The 22,005-nt window shown below is 46.1% G+C and overlaps 1 protein-coding gene across 2 annotated transcripts in view; it reads right to left on the reverse strand.

Annotated features, from left to right (window-relative positions):
- bop1 (BOP1 ribosomal biogenesis factor) overlaps positions 1-22,005 on the reverse strand; it is a 121,244-nt gene that overhangs the window by 76,025 nt on the left and 23,214 nt on the right. Inside the window, exon 3 of one of the 2 annotated variants that reach the window (XM_082961254.1) lies at positions 20,793-20,951. In XM_082961254.1, the coding sequence (XP_082817380.1) occupies positions 20,793-20,951 (159 nt within the window). Of the gene's footprint in view, positions 1-20,792; positions 20,955-22,005 lie in introns of both variants that reach the window. The other variant, XM_014142741.3, reaches the window with a different exon arrangement.

Raw genomic sequence — 22,005 nt, forward strand, 5'->3', positions numbered from 1 at the left:
AGGCAGGTTTTTGTTACATTTTACCAAAGCTACTACACTCAGGAGGAACCTGAAAACATTACTTTTGACTGCTTCGGGTAACACGCTGTTCCTGACGAGACTCTGGCTCAATCAGTGCATCGTGGCTGAACACTGAAGACAGGGGAGGGAGGAAAGAAAAACAGCAAGGGACTGATAAAGAGAGAGGGAGGAGAGATGGAGACAGACAAGAGTGACAGAGAGGGAGAAGAGTGGAGGGAGACAAAGGAAAGTTTGACCTCCTCTGCCAAAAGGGACACTGGGTCCAGATCACACCGTGTCCTGTCCTCTCTAGCTGGGCCAGGATTTCAACACTGGAAATAGAACCATCCTCTCTCTGTCTGCTGTCAATCAGAGGTGCTAACAGAAACAGAGGAGGACGCTGTGGTCTGGTCTCCCTCATTCAGTCAGAGAGCCGCCAATCCCAGTCCTGCCCAACTGTGAAAATCCCAGCTTTAAAAAATATTTTTACTGCCATCACAACTTCGACTGGAATCGGCATGGATACCATCTGGAAGGCATTAGAAACCACCACCTGGAAACATCCCAATCACAAAATTAAACTATGGGATTACCAACATTTTACGGGAAAAAACAACTTCCAGACATGAGTGCCTCTATTTCAATCCCCCTTTTCAAAATCTGGTTTCATCAGATTTCCGAGAGCAGGAGGAAGGAGGAGGATGATGAGGAGGTTGGATGAGGAAGAATGAGGTGGGAGGAAGATGAGGAGGAGGGGGGATATGAGTCTGGTCTCTTAGCGCATGGTTAAGACGGGACACCCAACAGGTCACATCGTCGCGAGCCTGATGTGTTATGGTTGGTAATGAAATGAAAATAAGCCACCTCCTATAAGTTGCTTGCTCCCGAGCAACTGAGAGTTCTGACAGAGGAACAGCCTTCATGAAGCAGATAGGATCACACAATTAAAGCCAGTCCACGTCTGAAACGCCCGTCATTGATTAGGCTGGAATAACTGGAGGGATTTAGGATGGTAGGAGAATAAAAAGGCAGGCCGTCTCACAGCACATGCCGGGGAAGTCAGAGGAACGTAACCCTAACCTTTCCTAGATGTTAGATATAGGCAAGCTATTGAAGGAACTTGGATCTTGAGGTCGTGAAAAAAGGCTTGATTTGACCGAAAATGGAGAGGAAATGGTGTGTACGAGTGAGGAAGTCATTTTCATCAATGATGATGATGGAGTAGTGTGTTTTATTAGATTCCCAGCACAGCTCAAGAGAGGCAATGTGGTGGTGTGGTGTGCGTGTTGATATGAATTCACTCTCTGGAAACTCTCGTCTTGGCATGAATGTTGGTTCTACACCCAAGGGTGCACTCAAAAGACGGGCTGAACTGTGTTCTGTTCCTCTGGACCTGCTGGTAAGTCAAGCAGCACAGCATTCCAGGGTCATCCAAGGTTGTCAGGTGGAGAGTTTAAAATGGCTGCCAAGTATGCATCTCCCTCTCCCCTGTCCTAAGCCCACCCCTCACTTCAATGGGCCATTGCTATCTGCTCTGGAGTTCGCCAACCACTGAACTGCTCAATGTGATTGCCAGATATGGTCCTCAACATGACCCGTACACGTCGACTTAAAGACAAAATCTCCATCAAGTCAACGATGTCCAACAAACCTTTTGGTCAGTAATGCACACTAAAATGGATATTATGCCATGTCAAAGTGCACCAAACGAGTAAGCCTACCAAGTTTCATGTGCCTACAGTGGACAACAAAAGAACAAGGATGTTTTACTCTAGGGCTGACACTTTTCACTGACTCCTAAATTAACTTTGATGTAATCTACCCTTGTGCTGTAGTCTCACAAAAAAATACAGCTTTACTCAGAGACACAAAAAAAATAGTGATTTCATCGGTCTACTGCTAGCACCACAAGAGAGGCCCCACCACGCTGGATCAGGACCTAAAGTTGTGTTTGCATCGTAGGGGCTTGGCAGGACTACCCAGACTAAGTAGACAGGATCTGGGATGAAGAGTTCAGGGGTGGGGGCTACATCATGTATGCCTGCTTCAAGACAGCTGTCCAAGTCTCTGCTAGAGCAGCATCCAGACATATTAGGGTTGTCTGTGGCCCGTCAAAATCATGGGTGAACGCATCGTCCTCCAAAAGCATTCCAGCTTCTCCTCCTGGGACGAGCGTCACAAGAACAGCCAACCAGGAGGCTATGCTGTGAGCAAAGCCACAGCCCTGGGGGCACACATGCTCGCTCTCACAGCCTGTTAAGAGCTTTGGCAGCCCTGACAACACTGTTCTGATTGCCAATCTCCCAACTGAGCATTCCCCCCCCCCCCCCCCCCCCCCCCCCAAGCTCTTGATCCCTAGCACACAAACACACAAACCATATCTCAAATCTAATTTTATTTGTCACATGGTTTGTAAACAGGTGTAAAGTAACAGTGAAATAGTTACTTACTTCCCAACAACGCAGAGAGAAAACTAGAGAAATCATTTTTAAAAAGTATAACACAAGGACTAAATACAATGAGTAACAATAACTTGGCTACATACACGGGGTACCAGTACCGAGTCGATGTGCAGGGGTATGAGGTAATTGAGGTAGATACTGTATGTACATATACAGTTGAAGTTTACATACACTTAGGTTGGAGTCATTAAAACTCCTTTTTCAACCAATCCACAAATTTCTTGTTAACAAACTATAGTTTTGGCAAGTCGGTTAGGACATCTACTTTGTGCATGACAAGTAATTTTTCCAACAATTGTTTACAGACAGATTATTTCAATTATAACTCACTGTATGACAATTCCAGTGGGTCAGAAGTTTACATAAACTAAATTGACTGTGCTTCAAACAGCTTGGAAAATTCCAGAAAATGATGTCATGGCTTTAGAAGCTTCTGATTGGCTAATTGACATCATTTGAGTCAATTGGAGGTGTACATGTGGATGTATTTCAAAGCCTACCTTCAAACTCAGTGCCTCTTTGCTTGACATCATGGGAAAAATCAAAAGAAATCAGCCAAGACCTCAGAAAAATAATTGTAGACCTCAACAAGTCTGGTTCATCCTTGGGAGCAATTTCCAAAACGCCTGAAGGTGCCACGTTCATCTGGACAAACAATAGTACACAAGTGTAAACACCATGGGACCATGCAGCCGTCATACCGCTCAGGAAGGAGACGCGTTCTGTTTCCTAGAGATGAACGTACCTTAGTGCGAAAAGTGCAAATCAATCACAGAACAACAGCAAAGGACCTTGTGAAGATGCTGGAGGAAACAGGTACACATGTATCTATACCCACAGTAAAACGAGTCCTATATCGACATAACCTGAAAGGCCGCTCAGCAAGGAAGAAGCCACTGCTCCAAAACCGCCATAAAAAAGCCAGACTACGGTTTGCAACTGCACATGGGAACAAAGATTGTACTTTTTGGAGAAATGTCCTCTGGTCTGACGAAACACAAATAGAACTGTTTGGCCATAATGACCATAATTATGTTTGGAGGAAAAGGGGGGATGCTTGCAAGACGAAGAACACCATCCCAACCATGATGCACGGGGGTGGCAGCATCATGTTGTGGGGGTGCTTTGCTGCAGGAGGGACTGGTGCACTTCAGAAAATAGATGGCATCATGAGGCGGGAAAATTATGTGGATATATTGAAGCAACATCTCAAGACATCAGTCAGGAAGTTAAAGCTTGGTCGCAAATGGGTCTTCCAAATGGACAATGACCCCAAGCATACTTCCAAACTTTTGGCCAAATGGCTTAAGGACAACAAAGTCAAGGTATTGGAGTGGCCGTCACAAAGCCCTGACCTCAATCCTATAGAGTATTTGTGGGCAGAAGTGAAAAAGCGTGTGCGAGCAAGGAGGCCTACAAACCTGACTCAGTTACACCAGCTCTGTCAGGAGCAAAGGGCCAAAATTCACCCAACTTATTGTGGGAAGCTTGTGGAAGGCTACCCGAAACATTTGACCCAAGTTAAACAATTTAAAGGCAATGCTACCAAATACTAATTGAGTGCATGTAAACTTCTGACCCACTGGGAATGTGATAAAAAATAAAATCTGAAATAAATCAAACTCTCAACTAATATTATGATATTTCACATTCTTAAAATAAAGTCATGATCCAAATGGACCTAAGACGGGGAATTTTTACTGGGTTTAAATGTCAGGAATCGTGAAAAACTGAGTTTAAATGCATTTGGCTAAGGCGTATGTAAACTTCTGACTTCAACTGTAGGTAGGGATAAAGTGACTAGGCAACATGATAGATAAACAGTAGCAGCAGCATATGTGATGAGTCAAAAGAGTTTGTGCAAAGAGGGTCAACTCAGATAGCTATTGGTTAACTATTTAACTACCTGGACTAACTACACTGCTCAAAAAAATAAAGGGAACACTTAAACAACAATGTAACTCCAAGTCAATCACACTTTTGTGAAATCAAACTGTCCACTTAGGAAACAACACTGATTGACAATAAATGTCACATGCTGTTGTGCAAATGGAATAGACAACAGGTGGAAATTATAGGCAATTAGCAAGACACCCCCAATAATGGAGTGGTTCTGCAGGTGGTGACCACAGACCACTTCTCAGTTCCTATGCTTCCTGGCTGATGTTTTGGTCACTTTTGAATGCTGGCGGTGCTTTCACTCTAGTGGTAGCATGAGACGGAGTCTACAACCCACACAAGTGACTCAGGTAGTGCAGCTCATCCAGGATGGCACATCAATGCGAGCTGTGGCAAGAAGGTTTGCTGTGTCTGTCAGCGTACTGTCCAGAGCATGGAGGCGCTACCAGGAGACAGGCCAGTACATCAGGAGACGTGGAGGAGGCCGTAGGAGGGCAACAATCCAGCAGCAGGACCGCTACCTCCGCCTTTGTGCAAGGAGGAGCAGAAGAAGCACTGCCAGAGCCCTGCAAAATGACCTCCAGCAGGCCACAAATGTGCATGTGTCTGCTCAAACGGTCAGAAACAGACTCCATGAGGGTGGTATGAGGGCCCGACATCCACAGGTGGGGGTTGTGCTTACAGCCCAACACCGTGCAGGACGTTTGGCATTTGCCAGAGAACACCAAGATTGGCAAATTCGCCACTGGCGCCCTGTGCTCTTCACAGATGAAAGCAGGTTCACACTGAGCACGTGACAGAGTCTGGAGACGCCGTGGAGAACGTTCTGCTGCCTGCAACATCCTCCAGCATGACCGGTTTGGCGGTGGGTCAGTCATGGTGTGGGGTGGCATTTCTTTGGGGGGCCGCACAGCCCTCCATGTGCTCGCCAGAGGTAGCTTGACTGCCATTAGGTACCGAGATGAGATCCTCAGACCCCTTGTGAGACCATATGCTGGTGCGGTTGGCCCTGGGTTCCTCCTAATGCAAGACAATGCTAGACCTCATGTGGCTGGAGTGTGTCAGCAGTTCCTGCAAGAGGAAGGCATTGATGCTATGGACTGGCCCGCCCGTTCCCCAGACCTGAATCCAATTGAGCACATCTGGGACATCATGTCTCGCTCCATCCACCAACGCCACGTTGCACCACAGACTGTCCAGGAGTTGGCGGATGCTTTAGTCCAGGTCTGGGAGGAGATCCCTCAGGAGACCATCCGCCACCTCATCAGGAGCATGCCCAGGCGTTGTAGGGAGGTCATACGGGCACGTGGAGGCCACACACACACACACACACACACACACACACACACACACACACACACACACACACACACACAACTGAGCCTCATTTTGACTTGTTTTAAGGACATTACATCAAAGTTGGATCAGCCTGTAGTGTGGTTTTCCACTTTAATTTGAGTGTGACTCCAAATCCAGACCTCCATGGGTTGATAAATTGGATTTCCATTGATTATTTTTGTGTGATTTTGTTGTCAGCATATTCAACTATGTAAAGAAAAAAGTATTTAATAAGATTATTTCTTTCATTCAGATCTAGGATGTGTTGTTTAAGTGTTCCCTTTATTTTTTTGAGCAGTGTATATTTAGCAGTCCTATGGTTTGGTGTAGAAGCTGTTCAGGGTCCTGTTGGTTCCAGACTTGCTGCATCGCTACCGCTTGCCGTGTGGTAGCAGAGACAACAGTCTGTGACTTGGGTGGCTGGAGTCTGAAAGCTTTTAGGGCCTTCTTCTGACACCGCCTGGTATAGAGGTCCTGGATGGCAGGGAGCTCGGCCCCAGTGATGTACTGGGCCTGATTGGTGGGATGCTGCCGAGATGGTTTTCCTTTTGGAAGGTTCTTCCATCTCCACAGATGAACTCTGGAGCTCTGTCAGCTTGATCATCGGGTTCTTGGTCACCTCCCTGACCAAGGCCATTCTCCCTCGATTGCTCAGTTTGGCTGGGCGGCCAGCTCTAGGAAGAGTGTTGGTGGTTCCAAACTTACATTTAAGAATGATGGAGGGCACTGTGTTCCTGGGGACCTTCAATGCTGCAGACATTTCTTGGTATCCTTCCCCAGATCTATGCATTGACAATCATGACTCGGAGCTCTACGGACAATTCCTTCGACCTCGTGGCTCGGTTTTTTCTGACATGCACTGTCAACTGTGGGACAATATGTAAACAGGTGTGTGCCTTTCCAAATCATGTCCAATCAATTGAATTTACCCCAGGTGGACTCCAACTCAAGTTGTAGAAACATCTCAAGGATGATCAATGGCAACAGGATGCACCCGAGCTCAATTTCGAGTCTCATAGCAAGGAGTCTGAATACTTATGTAAATAAGTTAGTTGTTTATTTTTAATACATTCGCTTTGTCATTATGGGGTATTGTGCGTAGATTGATGAGGAAATTATTTAATTTCAATTAATTTTAGAATAAGGCTGGGCCTCCCGAGTGGCGCAGCAGTCTTAGGCACTGCAACGCAGTGCTAGAGGTGTCACTACAGACCCGGGAACGGTCCCGTGCTGTATCACAACCGGCTGTGATCGGGAGTCCCATAGGGTGGCGCACAATTGGCCCAGGGTCGTCCAGGTTAGGGGAGGGTTTGGCCGGGGGGGGGGCTTTACTTCGCTCATTGCGCTCTAGCGCCTGCAGGTTGACCTCGGTCGTCAGTTGAACGGTGTTTCCTCCAACACATTGGTGTGGCTGGCTTCCGGGTTAAGTGGGTTGGTGTCATGGCTGGTCATGTTTTGAAGGACGCATGACTCAACCTCTGCCTCCCGAGCCAGTTGGGAAAGGGGGATACCTAATCAGTTGTACAACTGAAAGCATTCAACTGAAATGCGTCTTCCGTATTTAACCCAACCCCTCTGAATCAGAGAGGTGAGGGGGGCTGCCATAATCGACATCCACGTCTTTGGCGCCCGGGGAAGTGGGTTAACTGCCTTTCTCAGGGTCAGAACGAAAGATTTTTAACCTTGTCAGATCGGGGATTTGATCCAGCAACCTTTTGATTACTGGCCCAATGCTCTAACCACTAGGCTACCGGGGAGTTGCAGCGATGAGACAAGATTGAAATTGGGGAGGGGGGAAAAAAAAGGTAAAAATAAATAAAACAAAAAAGTCAAGGGGTCTGAATACTTTCCGAACGCACTGTAATTCCTTAGTGATATGGATTGAGGAACTTGAAGCTCTCGACCCACTCCACTACAGCCACGTCGATGTGGATGGGGGCGTGCTAGTCCCTCCATTTCCTGTAGTCCACGATTCGCTCCTTTGTCTTGCTGACGTTGAGGGAGAGGTTATTTTCTTGGCACCACACTGCCAGTTCACTGACCTCCCTATAGGTTGTCTCATCATCGACAGTGATCAGGCCAACCACTGTTGTGTTGTCAGCAAACTAAATTATGGTGTTGGAGTTGTGCACGGCCACACAGTCCTGAGTGAACAGGGAGTACAGGAGTGGACTAAGCATGCACCCCTGAGGGACCCCCTTGTTGAGGGTCAGTTTGGCAGATGGGTTGTTGCCTAACCTCACCACCTGGGGGCGGCCAGTCAGGAAGTCCAGGATCCAGTTGCAGAGGGAGGTGTTCAAATCTACAGTCCTTAGCTTAATGATGAGCTTTGAGGGCACTATGGTGTTGAACACTGAGCTACAGTCAATGAACAGCATTCTCATGTAGGTGTTCTTCTTGGCCAGGTGGGAAAGGGCAGTGTGGAGTGCAATAGAGATTGCGTCATCTGTGGATCTGTTGGGGCGGTATGCAAATTGGAGTGGGTGTCTGGGATGGAGTTGATGTGAGCCATGATCAGCCTTTCAAAGCATTTCATGGCTACAGATGTGAGTGTTACAGGGCGATAGTCATTTAGACAGGTTACCTTTGCGTTCTTGGGGACAGTGACTAGGGTGGTCTGCATGAAATATGTAGGTATTACAGACTGGGTCAGGGAAAGTTTGAAAATGTTAGTGAAGACACTCTCCTGCTGGTCAGCGCATGCTCCGAGTAAGCATCCTGGTAATTAGTCTGGCCCTGTGGCCTTGTGAATGTTAACCTGTTTAAAAGGTCTTACTCACATCGGTACGACTTCCCAGTCTAGTGTGCTACTGAATTGAATTCTGCGCACAGGTCCCGTTGAGCAGTAGCTGCGCACAGGTCCCGTTGAGCAGTAGCTGCGCAGAGGCAGGAAGCAGCAGGCGCAGTTGGGAGCCAGGGTTCTCGCTCTCTCCCCTCCCTCTATTCCACAATGTGTCTTCATTCATCTCACAGAGCACATGGAAAAGCCATTGCGGGGGAAAAAGCCCCTTCCTGCCGGTGAGGAGGCCTCGGACAGGCACTGCAGCAGTCTCACGTATTCCCCCTTCACTCCGCAAAACAGGAAATAGCCCTTTATTACAAAGGAGGAAGGTAAGAAGAGGAGAGGGGGTTGAAAAATAAATAAACGAGTGAGATTTTTGGCCGTCTGCCGTTTTATTTGTAGACAACTTGTGCTCCGTCAGAGGGCTGCCTGCGAAGGGACGGCGAGGAGGCTTTGGGAGGCCTAAGAGGGAACCCTATCTGCTGTCCCCAGGCAGGGGGCTAATTTAACACAGGCCAAATGGGCCAGGACCACCGTGGTTCCACTCATGCGGGACAGCAGCAACACCGTGACCACACAGGCTAGCGCAGACCAGACAAAGGCTCAAGGGTTAGATAGGCTAGGGCAAGCTAGTCATAGGACGCTGCTGTGGGAAGGATTGCAATGACAAGGAACCACTGATGAGATTTTCCACATCCTTGGTTCTCTCATCGGACGGTCCGTAAACCCTAAAATCTAACAAGGGTTAAAGACAGTAAATCCTTAAATAAGGGGCAAGTTAATACTTGAAAAAAATATACACAACATCTGTTGCAATGAAATAAGAGGACAAAGAGAGAAAATACTAACTCCATCTCTCCATAGAGGTGTGTTCTGACTGTTAGACTGAGTAGGTGAGGATCAGGAAGAAGCCCCTTGGAAGAGGGTGGGATGGGTTTCTGCCTCTCCCTCAGTGTGAGATGCTCTCTGGAACACCTCTTCTTACCTTCCTCTTCCGTTCGTTCCATCCCTCTCCCCATCAGTCTCTCTACTAGACATCCCTCGTTTCACCCTCCTCCCCACACCTCCCTTTCCTCTTACCTATCCTATTCTTTAGTGCACTGGTTTTCACCCAGAGTGCCTTGAGGAACACAGTTGTGCAGAGGAAATGTTCCTAATCATGGTAAGTCTTTTGACCACTCAGTTTTAAATGTGACCTGTGGAATGCGAATGGAATATGAACTTGAAGCACCAGTGCCCCTCTGATAATAGCCTATGTTGAAATGCCTATGGTTCTTGCACCAACAGTGCAAACCTAGAAAAAAAAATGTATAAAAGGAGTTAAGAACGAGCAATGTCAGAGTCCAGAACATAAATATGCACGGAGCGTACAAAACATTTAGAACACCTGCTCTTTCCATGACAGAATGACCAGGTGAACGCTATGATCGCTTATTGATGTCACTTGTTAAATCCACTTCAATCATTGTAGATGAAGGGAAGGAGACGGGATTAAATAATTAAATAATGATTTTTAAGCCTTGAGACAGATTGTGTATTTGTGCCATTCAGAGGGTGAATGGGCAAGACAAAATATTTGAAGTCCCTTTGAACAGGGTATTAGTAGGAGCCAGGCACACCGGTTTGTGTCAAGAAGTGCAACGCTGCTGGGTTTTTCATGCTCATCAGTTTCATGTGTATATCAAGAATGTTCCAGCACTCAAAGGACATCCAGCCAACTTGACACAACTGTGGGAAGCATTGGAGTCAACATGGGCCAGCATCCCTGTGGAACGCTTTTGACACGTTGTGGAGTTAATGCTCAATGAATTGAGACTGAGGGCAAAAGGGGGTGCAACTCAATATTAGGAAGGTGTTCATAATGTTTTGTACACTCAGTGTATATGTATATGATGGCGTGTATAGACAATATATTAACAAAAATTGTGCATATAACAGTAGTTATAATGTGAGCCTTGACTAGAATACAGTATATACACATATGAAGTATGTAAACATTATTAAAGTGACCAGTGTTCAATGACTATGTACATAGGGCAGCAGTCTCTAAGGTGCAGGGTAGAGTACAGAATGGTAACAGTGACTAAGGTCAGGGCAGGGTACTGGGCGGAGCCTGGCTAATGGTGACTATTAAACAGTCTGAAGGCCTGGAGATAGAAGCTGTTTCTCAGTCTTTCAGTCCCAGCTTTGATGCACCTGTACTGTCTCCACCTTCTAGATGGTAGCAGGGTGAACAGGCTGTGGCTCGGGTGGCTGAGGTCCTTGATGATCTTCTTGGCCTTCCTGTGACACCGGGTGCTGTAGATGTCCTGGAGGGCCCTGTGGTTGTGGACGGTGCAATTGCCATCCCAGGCGGTGATACAGCCCGACAGGATACTCTGAATGGTGCATCTGTAGTTTGCGAGGGTCTTAGCGGCCAAGCCAAATTTCTTCTGTCTCCTGGATGGAATAATGGAACATTTCAGGTTGTCAGTGACGTACTCGTCAAAGAAGTTGAAGCTTTTTGCCCTCTCCACTGCGGCCCCGGCGATATGGATGGGGGCGTGCTCGCTCTGCCGCCTCCTGAGGCCCACGTAACATGTATCGTTGTTTCAAGTCTAATGCGCTCAGGCTGTCGTTACATTTGCATCATTGGAGTTGGGACATCACAAGCAAAATCATTTGTCCAATTTTACCTTGCTGTGAGAACCATTAGCACAGGCAAGTCTTGTTAGGCTTAGCTGTACCACAGCCTCTGCCTTATTAGAAACAAATGGAGCATGTCTTTGTGTCTGTGGTTGCACCTTTAGAATGCAGAAAACCGCTTGACTATAGCCCAAATCGTTCAAACATAAAATACCCTTTTCACCGTCTACAGCCCAAATCATTCAAACATCAAGACCTATTTCACCAGAGCTACATTTATTTTTCTGTCTAGTGCAGATTCACAGGACACTCTTAAAAGGGGAACACAAATAAATCATCATGAGTAAGGAACTATGAAAATAGATTCATTAGGGTTTATTTGAACTATTTAAAAAATGTTGGTCACAGATAGATTTGCAGTATGTATCAGAGGTCATTAACACAAAAATTAATAGGGACATTGCTGGTGTGCCGCAGAGTTTTTTTTTTCCCAATCAAGGAGTGCCACAGTTCAAAAATATGTTGAGAACTACTGCTGTAGTGATGGGACAAAATATACTGCTCAAAAAAATAAAGGGAACACTAAAATAACACATCCTAGATCTGAATGAATGAAATAATCTTATTAAATACTTTTTTCTTTACATAGTTGAATGTGCTGACAACAAAATCACACAAAAATAATCAATGGAAATCCAATTTATCAACCCATGGAGGTCTGGATTTGGAGTCACACTCAAAATGAAAGTGGAAAACCACACTACAGGCTGATCCAACTTTGATGTAATGTCCTTAAAACAAGTCAAAATGAGGCTCAGTAGTGTGTGTGGCCTCCACGTGCCTGTATGACCTCCCTACAACGCCTGGGCATGCTCCTGATGAGGTGACGGATGGTCTCCTGAGGGATCTCCTCCCAGACCTGGACTAAAGCATCCGCCAACTCCTGGACAGTCTGTGGTGCAACGTGGCGTTGGTGGATGGAGCGAGACATGATGTCCCAGATGTGCTCAATTGGATTCAGGTCTGGGGAACGGGCGGGCCAGTCCGTAGCATCAATGCCTTCCTCTTGCAGGAATTGCTGACACACTCCAGCCACATGAGGTTTAACATTGTCTTGCATTAGGAGGAACCCAGGGCCAATCGCACCAGCATATGGTCTCACAAGGGGTCTGAGGATCTCATCTCGGTACCTAATGGCAGTCAGGCTACCTCTGGCGAGCACATGGAGGGCTGTGCGGCCCCCCAAAGAAATGCCACCCCACACCATGACTGACCCACCGCCAAACCGGTCATGCTGGAGGATGTTGCAGGCAGCAGAACGTTCTCCACGGCGTCTCCAGACTCTGTCACGTCTGTCACATGCTCAGTGTGAACCTGCTTCATCTGTGAAGAGCACAGGGCGCCAGTGGCGAATTTGCCAATCTTGGTGTTTTCTGGCAAATGCCAAACGTCCTACACGGTGTTGGGCTGTAAGCAAAACCAACCTGTGGATGTCGGGCCCTCATACCACCCTCAAGGAGTCTGTTTCTGACCGTTTGAGCAGACACATGCACATTTGTGGCCTACTGGAGGTCATTTTGCAGGGCTCTGGCAGTGCTCCTCCTTGCACAAAGGCGGAGGTAGCGGTCCTGCTGCTGGGTTGTTGCCCTCCTACGGCCTCCTCCACGTCTCCTGATGTACTGGCCTGTCTCCTGGTAGCACCTCCATGCTCTGGACACTACGCTGACAGACACAGCAAACCTTCTTGCCACAGCTCGCATTGATGTGCCATCCTGGATGAGCTGTACTACCTGAGCCACTTGTGTGGGTTGTAGACTCCGTCTCATGCTACCACTAGAGTGAAAGCACCGCCAGCATTCAAAAGTGACCAAAACATCAGCCAGGAAGCATAAGAACTGAGAAGTGGTCTGTGGTCACCACCTGCCGAAACACTCCTTTATTGGGGGTGTCTCGCTAATTGCCTATAATTTCCACCTGTTGTCTATTCCATTTGCACAACAGCATGTGAAATGTATTGTCAATCAGTGTTGCTTCCTAAGTGGACAGTTTGATTTCACAGAAGTGTGATTGACTTGGAGTTACATTGTGTTGTTTAAGTGTTCCCTTTATTTTTTTGAGCAGTGTATATAAACTCAGCAAAAAAAAGAAACATCTCTTTTTCAGGACCCTGTCTTTCAAAGATAATTCATAAAAATCCAAATAACTTCACAGATCTTCATTGTAAAGTGTTTAAACACTGTTTCCCATGCTTGTTCAATGAACCATAAACAATTCATGAACATGCACCTGTGGAACGGTCGTTAAGACACTAACAGCTTACAGATGGTAGGCAATTAAGGTCACAGTTATGAAAACTTAGGACACTAAACACTAGGACACTCAACCTTTTTCCTTCCCCCCCACCTGGATCATCGCAGTTCACTAGCTGATAGCCGAGTGGCCACTCCTGGCTAGCGTCTCTGTCCCGAAGCAAGAACCAATTAGCCAGGAGCTAGCTTTGCTAGACCCATCTGCAAGGCCAATCTCCCGGCTAGCCATAGAGGTCCATCAGCCACTCCTTGGGCTTCAATACCTATTTTGCCGACTGGCCTGGACCCCCATCAACCCATCACAACGGGACACCCGATGTGATTCGTCTCTCAACTGGCTCCTCCGTCGCGACGTCCCCTGAATGCCCATCCGCTAGCCGCGGCCCGCTAGCTGTCTGGAGCACATCGGACTGTTAGCTTAAGAGGCCCATCGGACAAATTCTTTGGCCACTATACCTATTTTACCAATTGGCCTGGTTTACCACACGGAGCCCTGCTGATCCGTCTGCCGACGTAACAGCACGAGGGGGCCACAACAGACTTTCTTCCGTCGCGACGTCCCTCAAAGGCCCTTCTGCTAGCTTGCTAGCCCCGGCCCGCTAGCTGCCTGAAGCCACTCACTGGACTCCTATGATCACTTGGCTACACATGCCTCTCCCTAACGTCAATATGCCTTGTCTATTGCTATTTTGGTTAGTAATTATTGCCTTATTTCACTGTAGAGCCTCCAGCCCTGCTCAATACGCCTTAGTTAACAACTTAGTTCCACCTCCCACACATGCGGTGACATCACCTGGTTTAAATGATATTTCTAGAGACTATCTCTTTCATTGTCACTCTATGCACAGGTTTACCCCCACTGTATTCACATCCTACCATACCCTTGTCTGTATATTATGCCTTGAATCTATTCTACCATGCCCAGAAATCTGCTCCTTTTACTCTCTGTTCTGAACGTACTAGACGACCAGATCTTTTAGCCTTTAGCCATACCCTTAGCCTACTCCTCCTCTGTTCCTCTGGTGATGTGGAGGTTAATCCAGGTCCTGCAGTGCCTAGCTCCACTGCCATTCTCCAGGCGCTCTCATTTGTTGACTTCTGTAGCTAGCTAAGGCTAGCTTTTTCTAACAGAAATGGCAATCCTGTAGCACTAACTCCAAAAAGTTCTGGGACACTGTAAAGTCCATGGAGAATAAGAGCACATCCTCCCAGCTGCCCATTGCACTGAGGCTAGGAAACACTCACCACCGATCAATCTGCAATAATTGAGAATTTCAATAAGCATTTTTCTACGGCTGGCCATGCTTTCCACCTGCCTACCCCGACCCCGGTCAACAGGCCTGCAGCCCTCACTGCAACTTGCCCAAGCCTCCCCATTTATCCTTCACCCAAATCCAGATAGCTGATGTTCTGAAAGAGTTGCAAAATCTGGAATCCTACAAATCAGCAGGGCTAGACAATCTGGACCCTCTCTTCCTAACATTATCCACCGAAATTGTTGCAACCCTTATTACTAGCTTGTTCAATCTCTTCCGTATCGTCTGAGATCCCCAAAGATTGGAAAGCTGCCGCGGTCATCTCCCTCTTCAAAGGGGGAGACACTCTAGACCCAAACTGCTACAGACCTATATCTATCCTACCCTGCCTTTCTAAGGTCTTCGAAAGCCAAGTTAAACAGATCACCGACCATATCGAATCCCAACGTACCTTCTCCGCTATGCAATCTGGTTTCCGAGCTGGTCATGGGTGCGCACCTCAGCCACGCTCAAGGTACTAAACGATATCATAACTGCCATCAATAACAAACAATACTCTGCAGCTGTATTCATCGACCTGGCCAAGGATTGACTCTGTCAATCACCATAGCCTTATCGGCAGACTCAACAACCTTGGTTTCTCAAACGATTGCCTAACCTGGTTCACCAACTACTTCTCTGATACAGTTCACTGTGTCAAATCGGAGGGCCTGTTGTCCGGACCTCTAGCTGTCTCTATGGGGGTGCCACAGGGTTCAATCCTCGGGCCACCTCTTTTCTCTGTATACATCAATGATGCCGCTCTTGCTGCTGGTGAGTCTCTGATCCACCTCTACGCAGACGACACAATTCTGTATACTTCTGGCCATTCTTTGGACACTGTGTTAACTAACCTCCAGACGAGCTTTAATGCCATACAACTCTCCTTCCGTGGCCTCCAACTGCTCTTAAATGCAAGCAAAACTAAATGCATGCTCTTCAACCGATCACTGACCACACTTACCCACCATCACTACTCTGGACGGTTCTGACTTAGAATATGTGGACAACTTCAAATACCTAGGTGTCTGGTTAGACTGTAAACACTCCTTCCGAAAGACTGAGAAACAGCTTTTATCTCCAGGCCTTCAGACTTAAATAGTCACCACTATCCGCGCTCCGCCCAGTACTAGGCTAGGGGGCGGTATTTTCACGTCCAGATGAAAAGCGTGCCCAAAGTAAACTGCCTGCTACTCAGGCCCAGAAGCTAGGATATGCATATTAGTAGATTTGGATAGAAAGCACTCTGAAGTTTCTAAAACAGTTTGAATGATGTCTGAGAATAACAGAACTTTTTTGGCAGGCGAAACCCCGAGGACAAACCAACCAGGGAAAAAATAATTTGGGGTCACACTCTTTTCAATGGTTTTCTATGGAGATCTAGATTTCTAAAGGCACTTGCTTGTAGTTCCTATCGCTTCCACTGGATGTCAACAGTCTTTAGAAATTGGTTGAGGTTTTTCCTTTGTGTAATGAAGAAGTATTGCCGTTCAGAACGAGGGTTGAGTAAAGTGTACTGTTTGTTAGAGGCGCACAACCTGAAGGCACGCTCCACTTTGCTTTCGTCCTGTATTGAACGCAGTTTATCCCGTCTTAAATTTTTGCGATTATTTACGTTAAAAAATACCTAAAGTTGTATTAGGAAAGATGTTCGAAATGTTTGGACAAAGATTACAAGTAACTTATGAGATATTTTGTAGTCATGTTGCGCGAGTTGCAACCGGTGTTTTCTGGATCAAACGTGCCAAATAAATTGACATTTTTGATATATAACGACGGAATTAATCGAACAAAAGGACCATTTGTGATGTTTATGGGACATATTGGAGTGCCAACAGAAGAAGCTCGTCAAAGGTAAGGCATGAATTATATCGTTATTTCTGAGTTTTGTGTCGCGCCTAGCGGGTTGAAATACGATTGTCTGTTTGTTTGATAGGGTGCTGTCCTCAGATAATAGCATGGTTTGCTTTCGCCGTAAAGCCTTTTTGGAATCTGATATGGTGGCTGGATTAACAAGAAGTAAAGCTTTAATTTGGTGTATTGCACTTGTGATTGTATGAAAGTTAAATATTTTGAATAATTTAATTTGAATTTGGCGCTCTGCCATGTCACCGGATGTTGTCAAATCGATCCCGTTAACGGGATTTGGTCCATAAGAAGTTTTAAGCATCTCCAATCCAAAATTAAATCTAGAATCGGCTTACTATTTCACAGCATCCTTCACTCATGCTGCAATACATACCCTAGTAAAACTGACTATCCTACCAATCCTTGACTTCGGTGAGTTCATTTACAAAATAGCCTCCAACACTCTACTCGGAAAATTGGATGCAGTCTATCACAGTGCTATCCTTTTGTCACCAAAGCCCCATATACTACCCACCACTGCGACCTGTATGCTCTCGCTGGCTGGCCCTCGCTTCATATCCATCGCCAAACTCACTGGTCATCTATAGGTCATTGCTAGGTAAAGCCCAGCCTTATCTCATCTCATTGGTCACCATAGCAGCACCCAACCGCAGCACGCGCTCCAGCAGGTACATTTCACTGGTCACCCCCAAAGCCAATTCCTCCTTCGGCCGCCTTTCCTTCCAGTTCTCTGCTGCCAATGACAGGAACGAACTGCAAAAATCACTGAAGCTGTTGACTCATATCTCCCTCACTAGCTTTAAGCACCAGCTGTCAGAGCAGCTCACAGATCACTGCACCTGTACATAGCCAATCTGTAAATAGCCCATCCAACTACCTCATCACCATATTGTTATTTATTTGATTTATTTTGCTCCTTTGCACCCCAGTACCGCTACTTGCACACTCATTTTCTGCACATCTATCACCCCAGTGTTTAATTTGCCATACTGTCATAATTTCGCCACTATGGCCTATTTATTGCCTCACCCCGCTTATCCTACCTAATTTGCACACACTGTATAGACTTTCTCTATTGTATTATTGACTGTATGTTTGTTTATTCCATGTGTAACTCTGTGTTGTTGTTTGTGTCAGGTACAGGATGGCAACAACAACTGCCTGAGTTACACCAGGAACGCACAATCCCTCCATCAGTGCTCAGACTGTCCGCAATAGGCTGAGAGAGGCTGGACTGAGGGCTTGTAGGCCTGTTGTAAGGCAGATCTACACCAGACATCACAGGCAACAACGTCGCCTATGGGCACAAACCCACCGTCGCTGGACCAGACAGGACTGGAAAAAAAGTGCTCTTCACTGACGAGTCGCAGTTTTGTCTCACCGGGGGTGATGGTCAGATTCACGTTTATCGTCAAAGGAATGAGCGTTACACCGAGGCCTGTACTCTGGAGCGGGATCAATTTGGAGGTGGAGGGTCCGTCATGGTCTGGGGCGGTGTGTCACAGCATCATCGGACTGAGCTGGTTATCATTGCAGGCAATCTCAAAGCTGTGCGTTACAGGGGAGACATCCTCCTCCCTCATGTGGTACCCTTCCTGCAGGCTCATCCTGACATGACCCTCCTGCATGACAATGCCACCAGCCATACTGCTTGTTCTGTGCGTGATTTCCTGCAAGACAGGAATGTCAGTGTTCTGTCATGGCCAGCAAAGAGCCCGGATCTCAATCCCATTGAGCACGTCTAGGACCTGTTGGATCGTAGGGTGAGGGCTAGGGCCATTCCCCCCAGAAATGTCCGGGAACTTGCAGGTGCCTTGGTGCAAGAGTGGGGTAACATCTCACAGCAAGAACTGGCAAATCTGGTACAGTCCATGAGGAGGAGATGCACTGCAGTACTTAATGCAGCTGGTGGCCACACCAGATACTGACTGTTACCTTTGACACCCCCCCCCCCCCCCCTTTGTTCAGGGACACATTATTCAATTTCTGTTAGTCACATGTCTGTGGAACTTGTTCACTTTGTCTCAGTTGTTGAATCTTGTTATGTTCATACAAATATTTACACATGTTAAGTTTGCTGAAAATAAACGCAGTTGACAGTGAGTGGACATTTCTTTTTTGGCTGAGTTTATAAAATTGATACAGATACATATCAGGATATTATTTTTGACGATATATCGCAATATTACTTTAGTAATAGTAGTCGGCTGTACCTGCACCAAAACTCCAGTATTTTTCCTTTATAGTTTATTCTCAATCTTCTGTTTAAATAGTGAGCTAGTTAGTTTTCAGCACTTATTTCAACGACTGATCAAAACTTGTTTTCACATGAGTCTTTCTTGTCCCTTTGCAGCAGACGTATGGTGAGAAATATGTTTGGAATATATCGTATCGGCACCTAAGTACCGTGATAATATCTAGTTCTACCTCTCTCTGACCCGAGTCATAGAACCACCATAGACACCAGTGGGCCCCTGCTCTCACACATGGATGCCCAACACTATGGAGGAAGTGACTTGAATCTAAAACTCTTCCGTTTAAACAAGCCACTGGTCTCTTAAACTCCCTTAGCTCTTCAAAGTTCTGCTGAAGTCTCTTTAGAAACTAAATAAAGTAAGCAGTTATGATTCCAGTTGTGTACTATATTATTTCACAGGGCATTTAACCCACCTCCCTCTCTTTTAAAAGCAAATCCCTTCCCAAGAACAATACGGCCCTTCACTAGCTACAACATATTTCTCATCCCAGAGCCAATTGCCAAAATCAGTTTTGGATGGCTGATGGTTTCTAAGTTGTATGGCCTGGCAAAATATCTAAACCACACGGCAGCAGGGTTCAACACATCTCAATGGACCCTGTAAATTAAATAGCAGAGTACAAAAACAATGCTTTAATAGTCCAACATGCCAATAACCCCCCCAAAAACGACCTCTCCGTCCTGCAGATCTCCTGCTCAGTTACGGTGGCATGAAGCACACGACTACATCATTCGCTGCTTCTGAGCGGACTTGAAAAGCAACACCATAAAAGCACCGTGTCTGTCTGCTATTTCAACCCATTTATGAGGAGCGAGTGAAAGCCAATCTGTTTAGTGTCTCTGACTGTCTACAGACTGGAGAACATGTTCACCAGACTGCAGGGAACAGAACAGCAGTATAATAGGGAAACACTATAGCAGGAGTGTACCCTTGTACTGTAGCTACAACAATGTATGGTGGTTAGTGTGCATGTTTCACTACAATGTGCTAAACCCATTCATTCAATACATTTACCCCTAGTTCTTTTGCATTCTGTTAGAGCCTCAAACAGAGGGCTGCTTATTTCTGGAGTATTCATGGGTTGCAAATCCGTCACTTGGTCGCGTCTTTGCCATTGTTATCAAAGCGCCACAGCCATATCAATGCTCAAAAGTAGAATGGGGGCGATTGACTCATCTAAATTACACTATAGGGGCTTGGGAATACGATGTCATTGCTAAAGTTGGCACATATTTAGTAGGAAACAACTTTTCCATCATCACGTTGTGAAATGTACCTTAGATAAATGGCAATGGTAAGAAAAGTTACTCAAAAATAGCTAGCAATGCTAACATTAGCCAGCTAAAATCTGGAAGTCACCCCTCAATCTTAGCTAGCTAACGTTATACTGCATCTAAAGTCAATCTAGCAACATCAAAATTATGACAAAAGGTTTTCCTACTAATTATTTGCCTTCTTTAGAAGCCACAGTAATAAAACTTTAGACCAATTCATCAGCCCCCAATGAGGATGCATTTAGTAGAATGTTCAGTTGGACATCAGTCCTAAAACAAAAGTTCAAAACAATATTGTGATGCAACGTGCAACCCATGAATAGTCCAATAGAAAATGTTTGTGTATTCTGACTGGTGGATATGTAGCTGTTCACATTTCATGGACCAAATAGTCATACAAACAATTAATACATATGAGGGTTCTGATACAGCACATTACTCCAACCTCCTAACTAACTCTGGACTGGGTAGGTAAGGAACAGCACATCATGTCCTTGATGAGTGCAAATCTTATTTCCATGCTAAATCCACAATTTGTTAGGCATCCAAATAAATCTACAAGAAGTGCTAGTCAAATGACTAGTCAAATAAAAAGGATGCCCAATGGAACAAAACAAATTTAGGTTTGTCTCAGCAGCATTTCTATGATTGGGTATCGAGTCAACTGACGTTAAACCTTACCTCTTCATCGGAGGTGTCATGTTCATACTCGTCCCCCTGCTGGGCAGTGGCCAATTTCTGGAAGGTGGTGGTCAGTCCCTTCTCTCCTCTGCCATCGATGGCACCTCCCTTCCCTTTCTTCAACTTCCTCTTCTCCTTTGATGCAGTTTTTTCGCCTTGCTGCTAATATGAAAACAAGACACCAAGGAATGTATATTAGAGAACACTGTTCACAACATGTTGATCTGCATGTGTTCAAGTTCTGGTCAATTTTTAATGGTCGACAAAAAAAGGTAAAGAACCTTGCGGATGCTAAAATAACATCTTTCTAATTATCTAAGGGGTTATAAAACTGATGTGTGACAGCCAATCAACTTTGACCTTTAAGTAAAATAAAAGCTGTTTAGGAAATAAAACTCGTCGCCGACTTGAAGGGACGATTGATCGTTTTATGTCCTATATGGCACAGTGACAGTTTCTTTTAGGATTCCCATTTATTTATTGCATTCAGTACACAGCTTCCTCTGCATAACACACACACACACACTCCACAGAGGAGCAGGCACCAGAACGGCACATCCTGTGTGAGTGGAAGGACGGTTAGGATAAAAGGCTGCAAGGACCCACCACTGGACGTGCTTTACTGTGAGCCATCAGTCACAGAGGCAGAGCCGTCAAAAGCTCTCTTTACGGGAACCAGGGGATAGAGGGAAACAAGGGAGGCAGGGATGGATGGAGGGAGGAAGAGAAGTTCTTTGAGGCTGCATGCTCATCCCCCTAGAGGCAGAGACGGGCAGGTGAGTAACCTGCTATGATTTATGCCTCCTGTGTGTCCCGGTATCTTTTGGCATGCAGCTCTAAGTGAAACACTTCCTCCCTGATGCCTAGTTAAATCCCCATCAAGACAGAGCTGCCTGGGCCCAGTTTTAATACTGAATGACTTTCGCCGCCCAGGAGACTCCAGTCAGACCAGAGTTCTCTGCTGTAGCCTCCCCCTGAACTGAACAAACAAGGTAAAGTGAGGTTTGCAGAGGTGGCAGTTTAGGAAAGCCAAAATGGAAGCTTGTTTACTCCACAACACAAGTCAAAACGTAAAAATCATTTAAAAAAGACTAGACGGAAGAGTAAAGCTTCCTCACTACACTAAAGGTCTGTGGGGGAGGGATGACCTGGCCAATCTGTTTACTATAACAGGGATGGGGAGTGTTGTGGGGCAGGAGTGGAGGGAGAGACA

Source organism: Salmo salar, chromosome 14, assembly GCF_965601325.2.
Source record: "Salmo salar chromosome 14, fSalSal1, whole genome shotgun sequence".
Taxonomy (NCBI): Eukaryota; Metazoa; Chordata; class Actinopteri; order Salmoniformes; family Salmonidae; genus Salmo; species Salmo salar.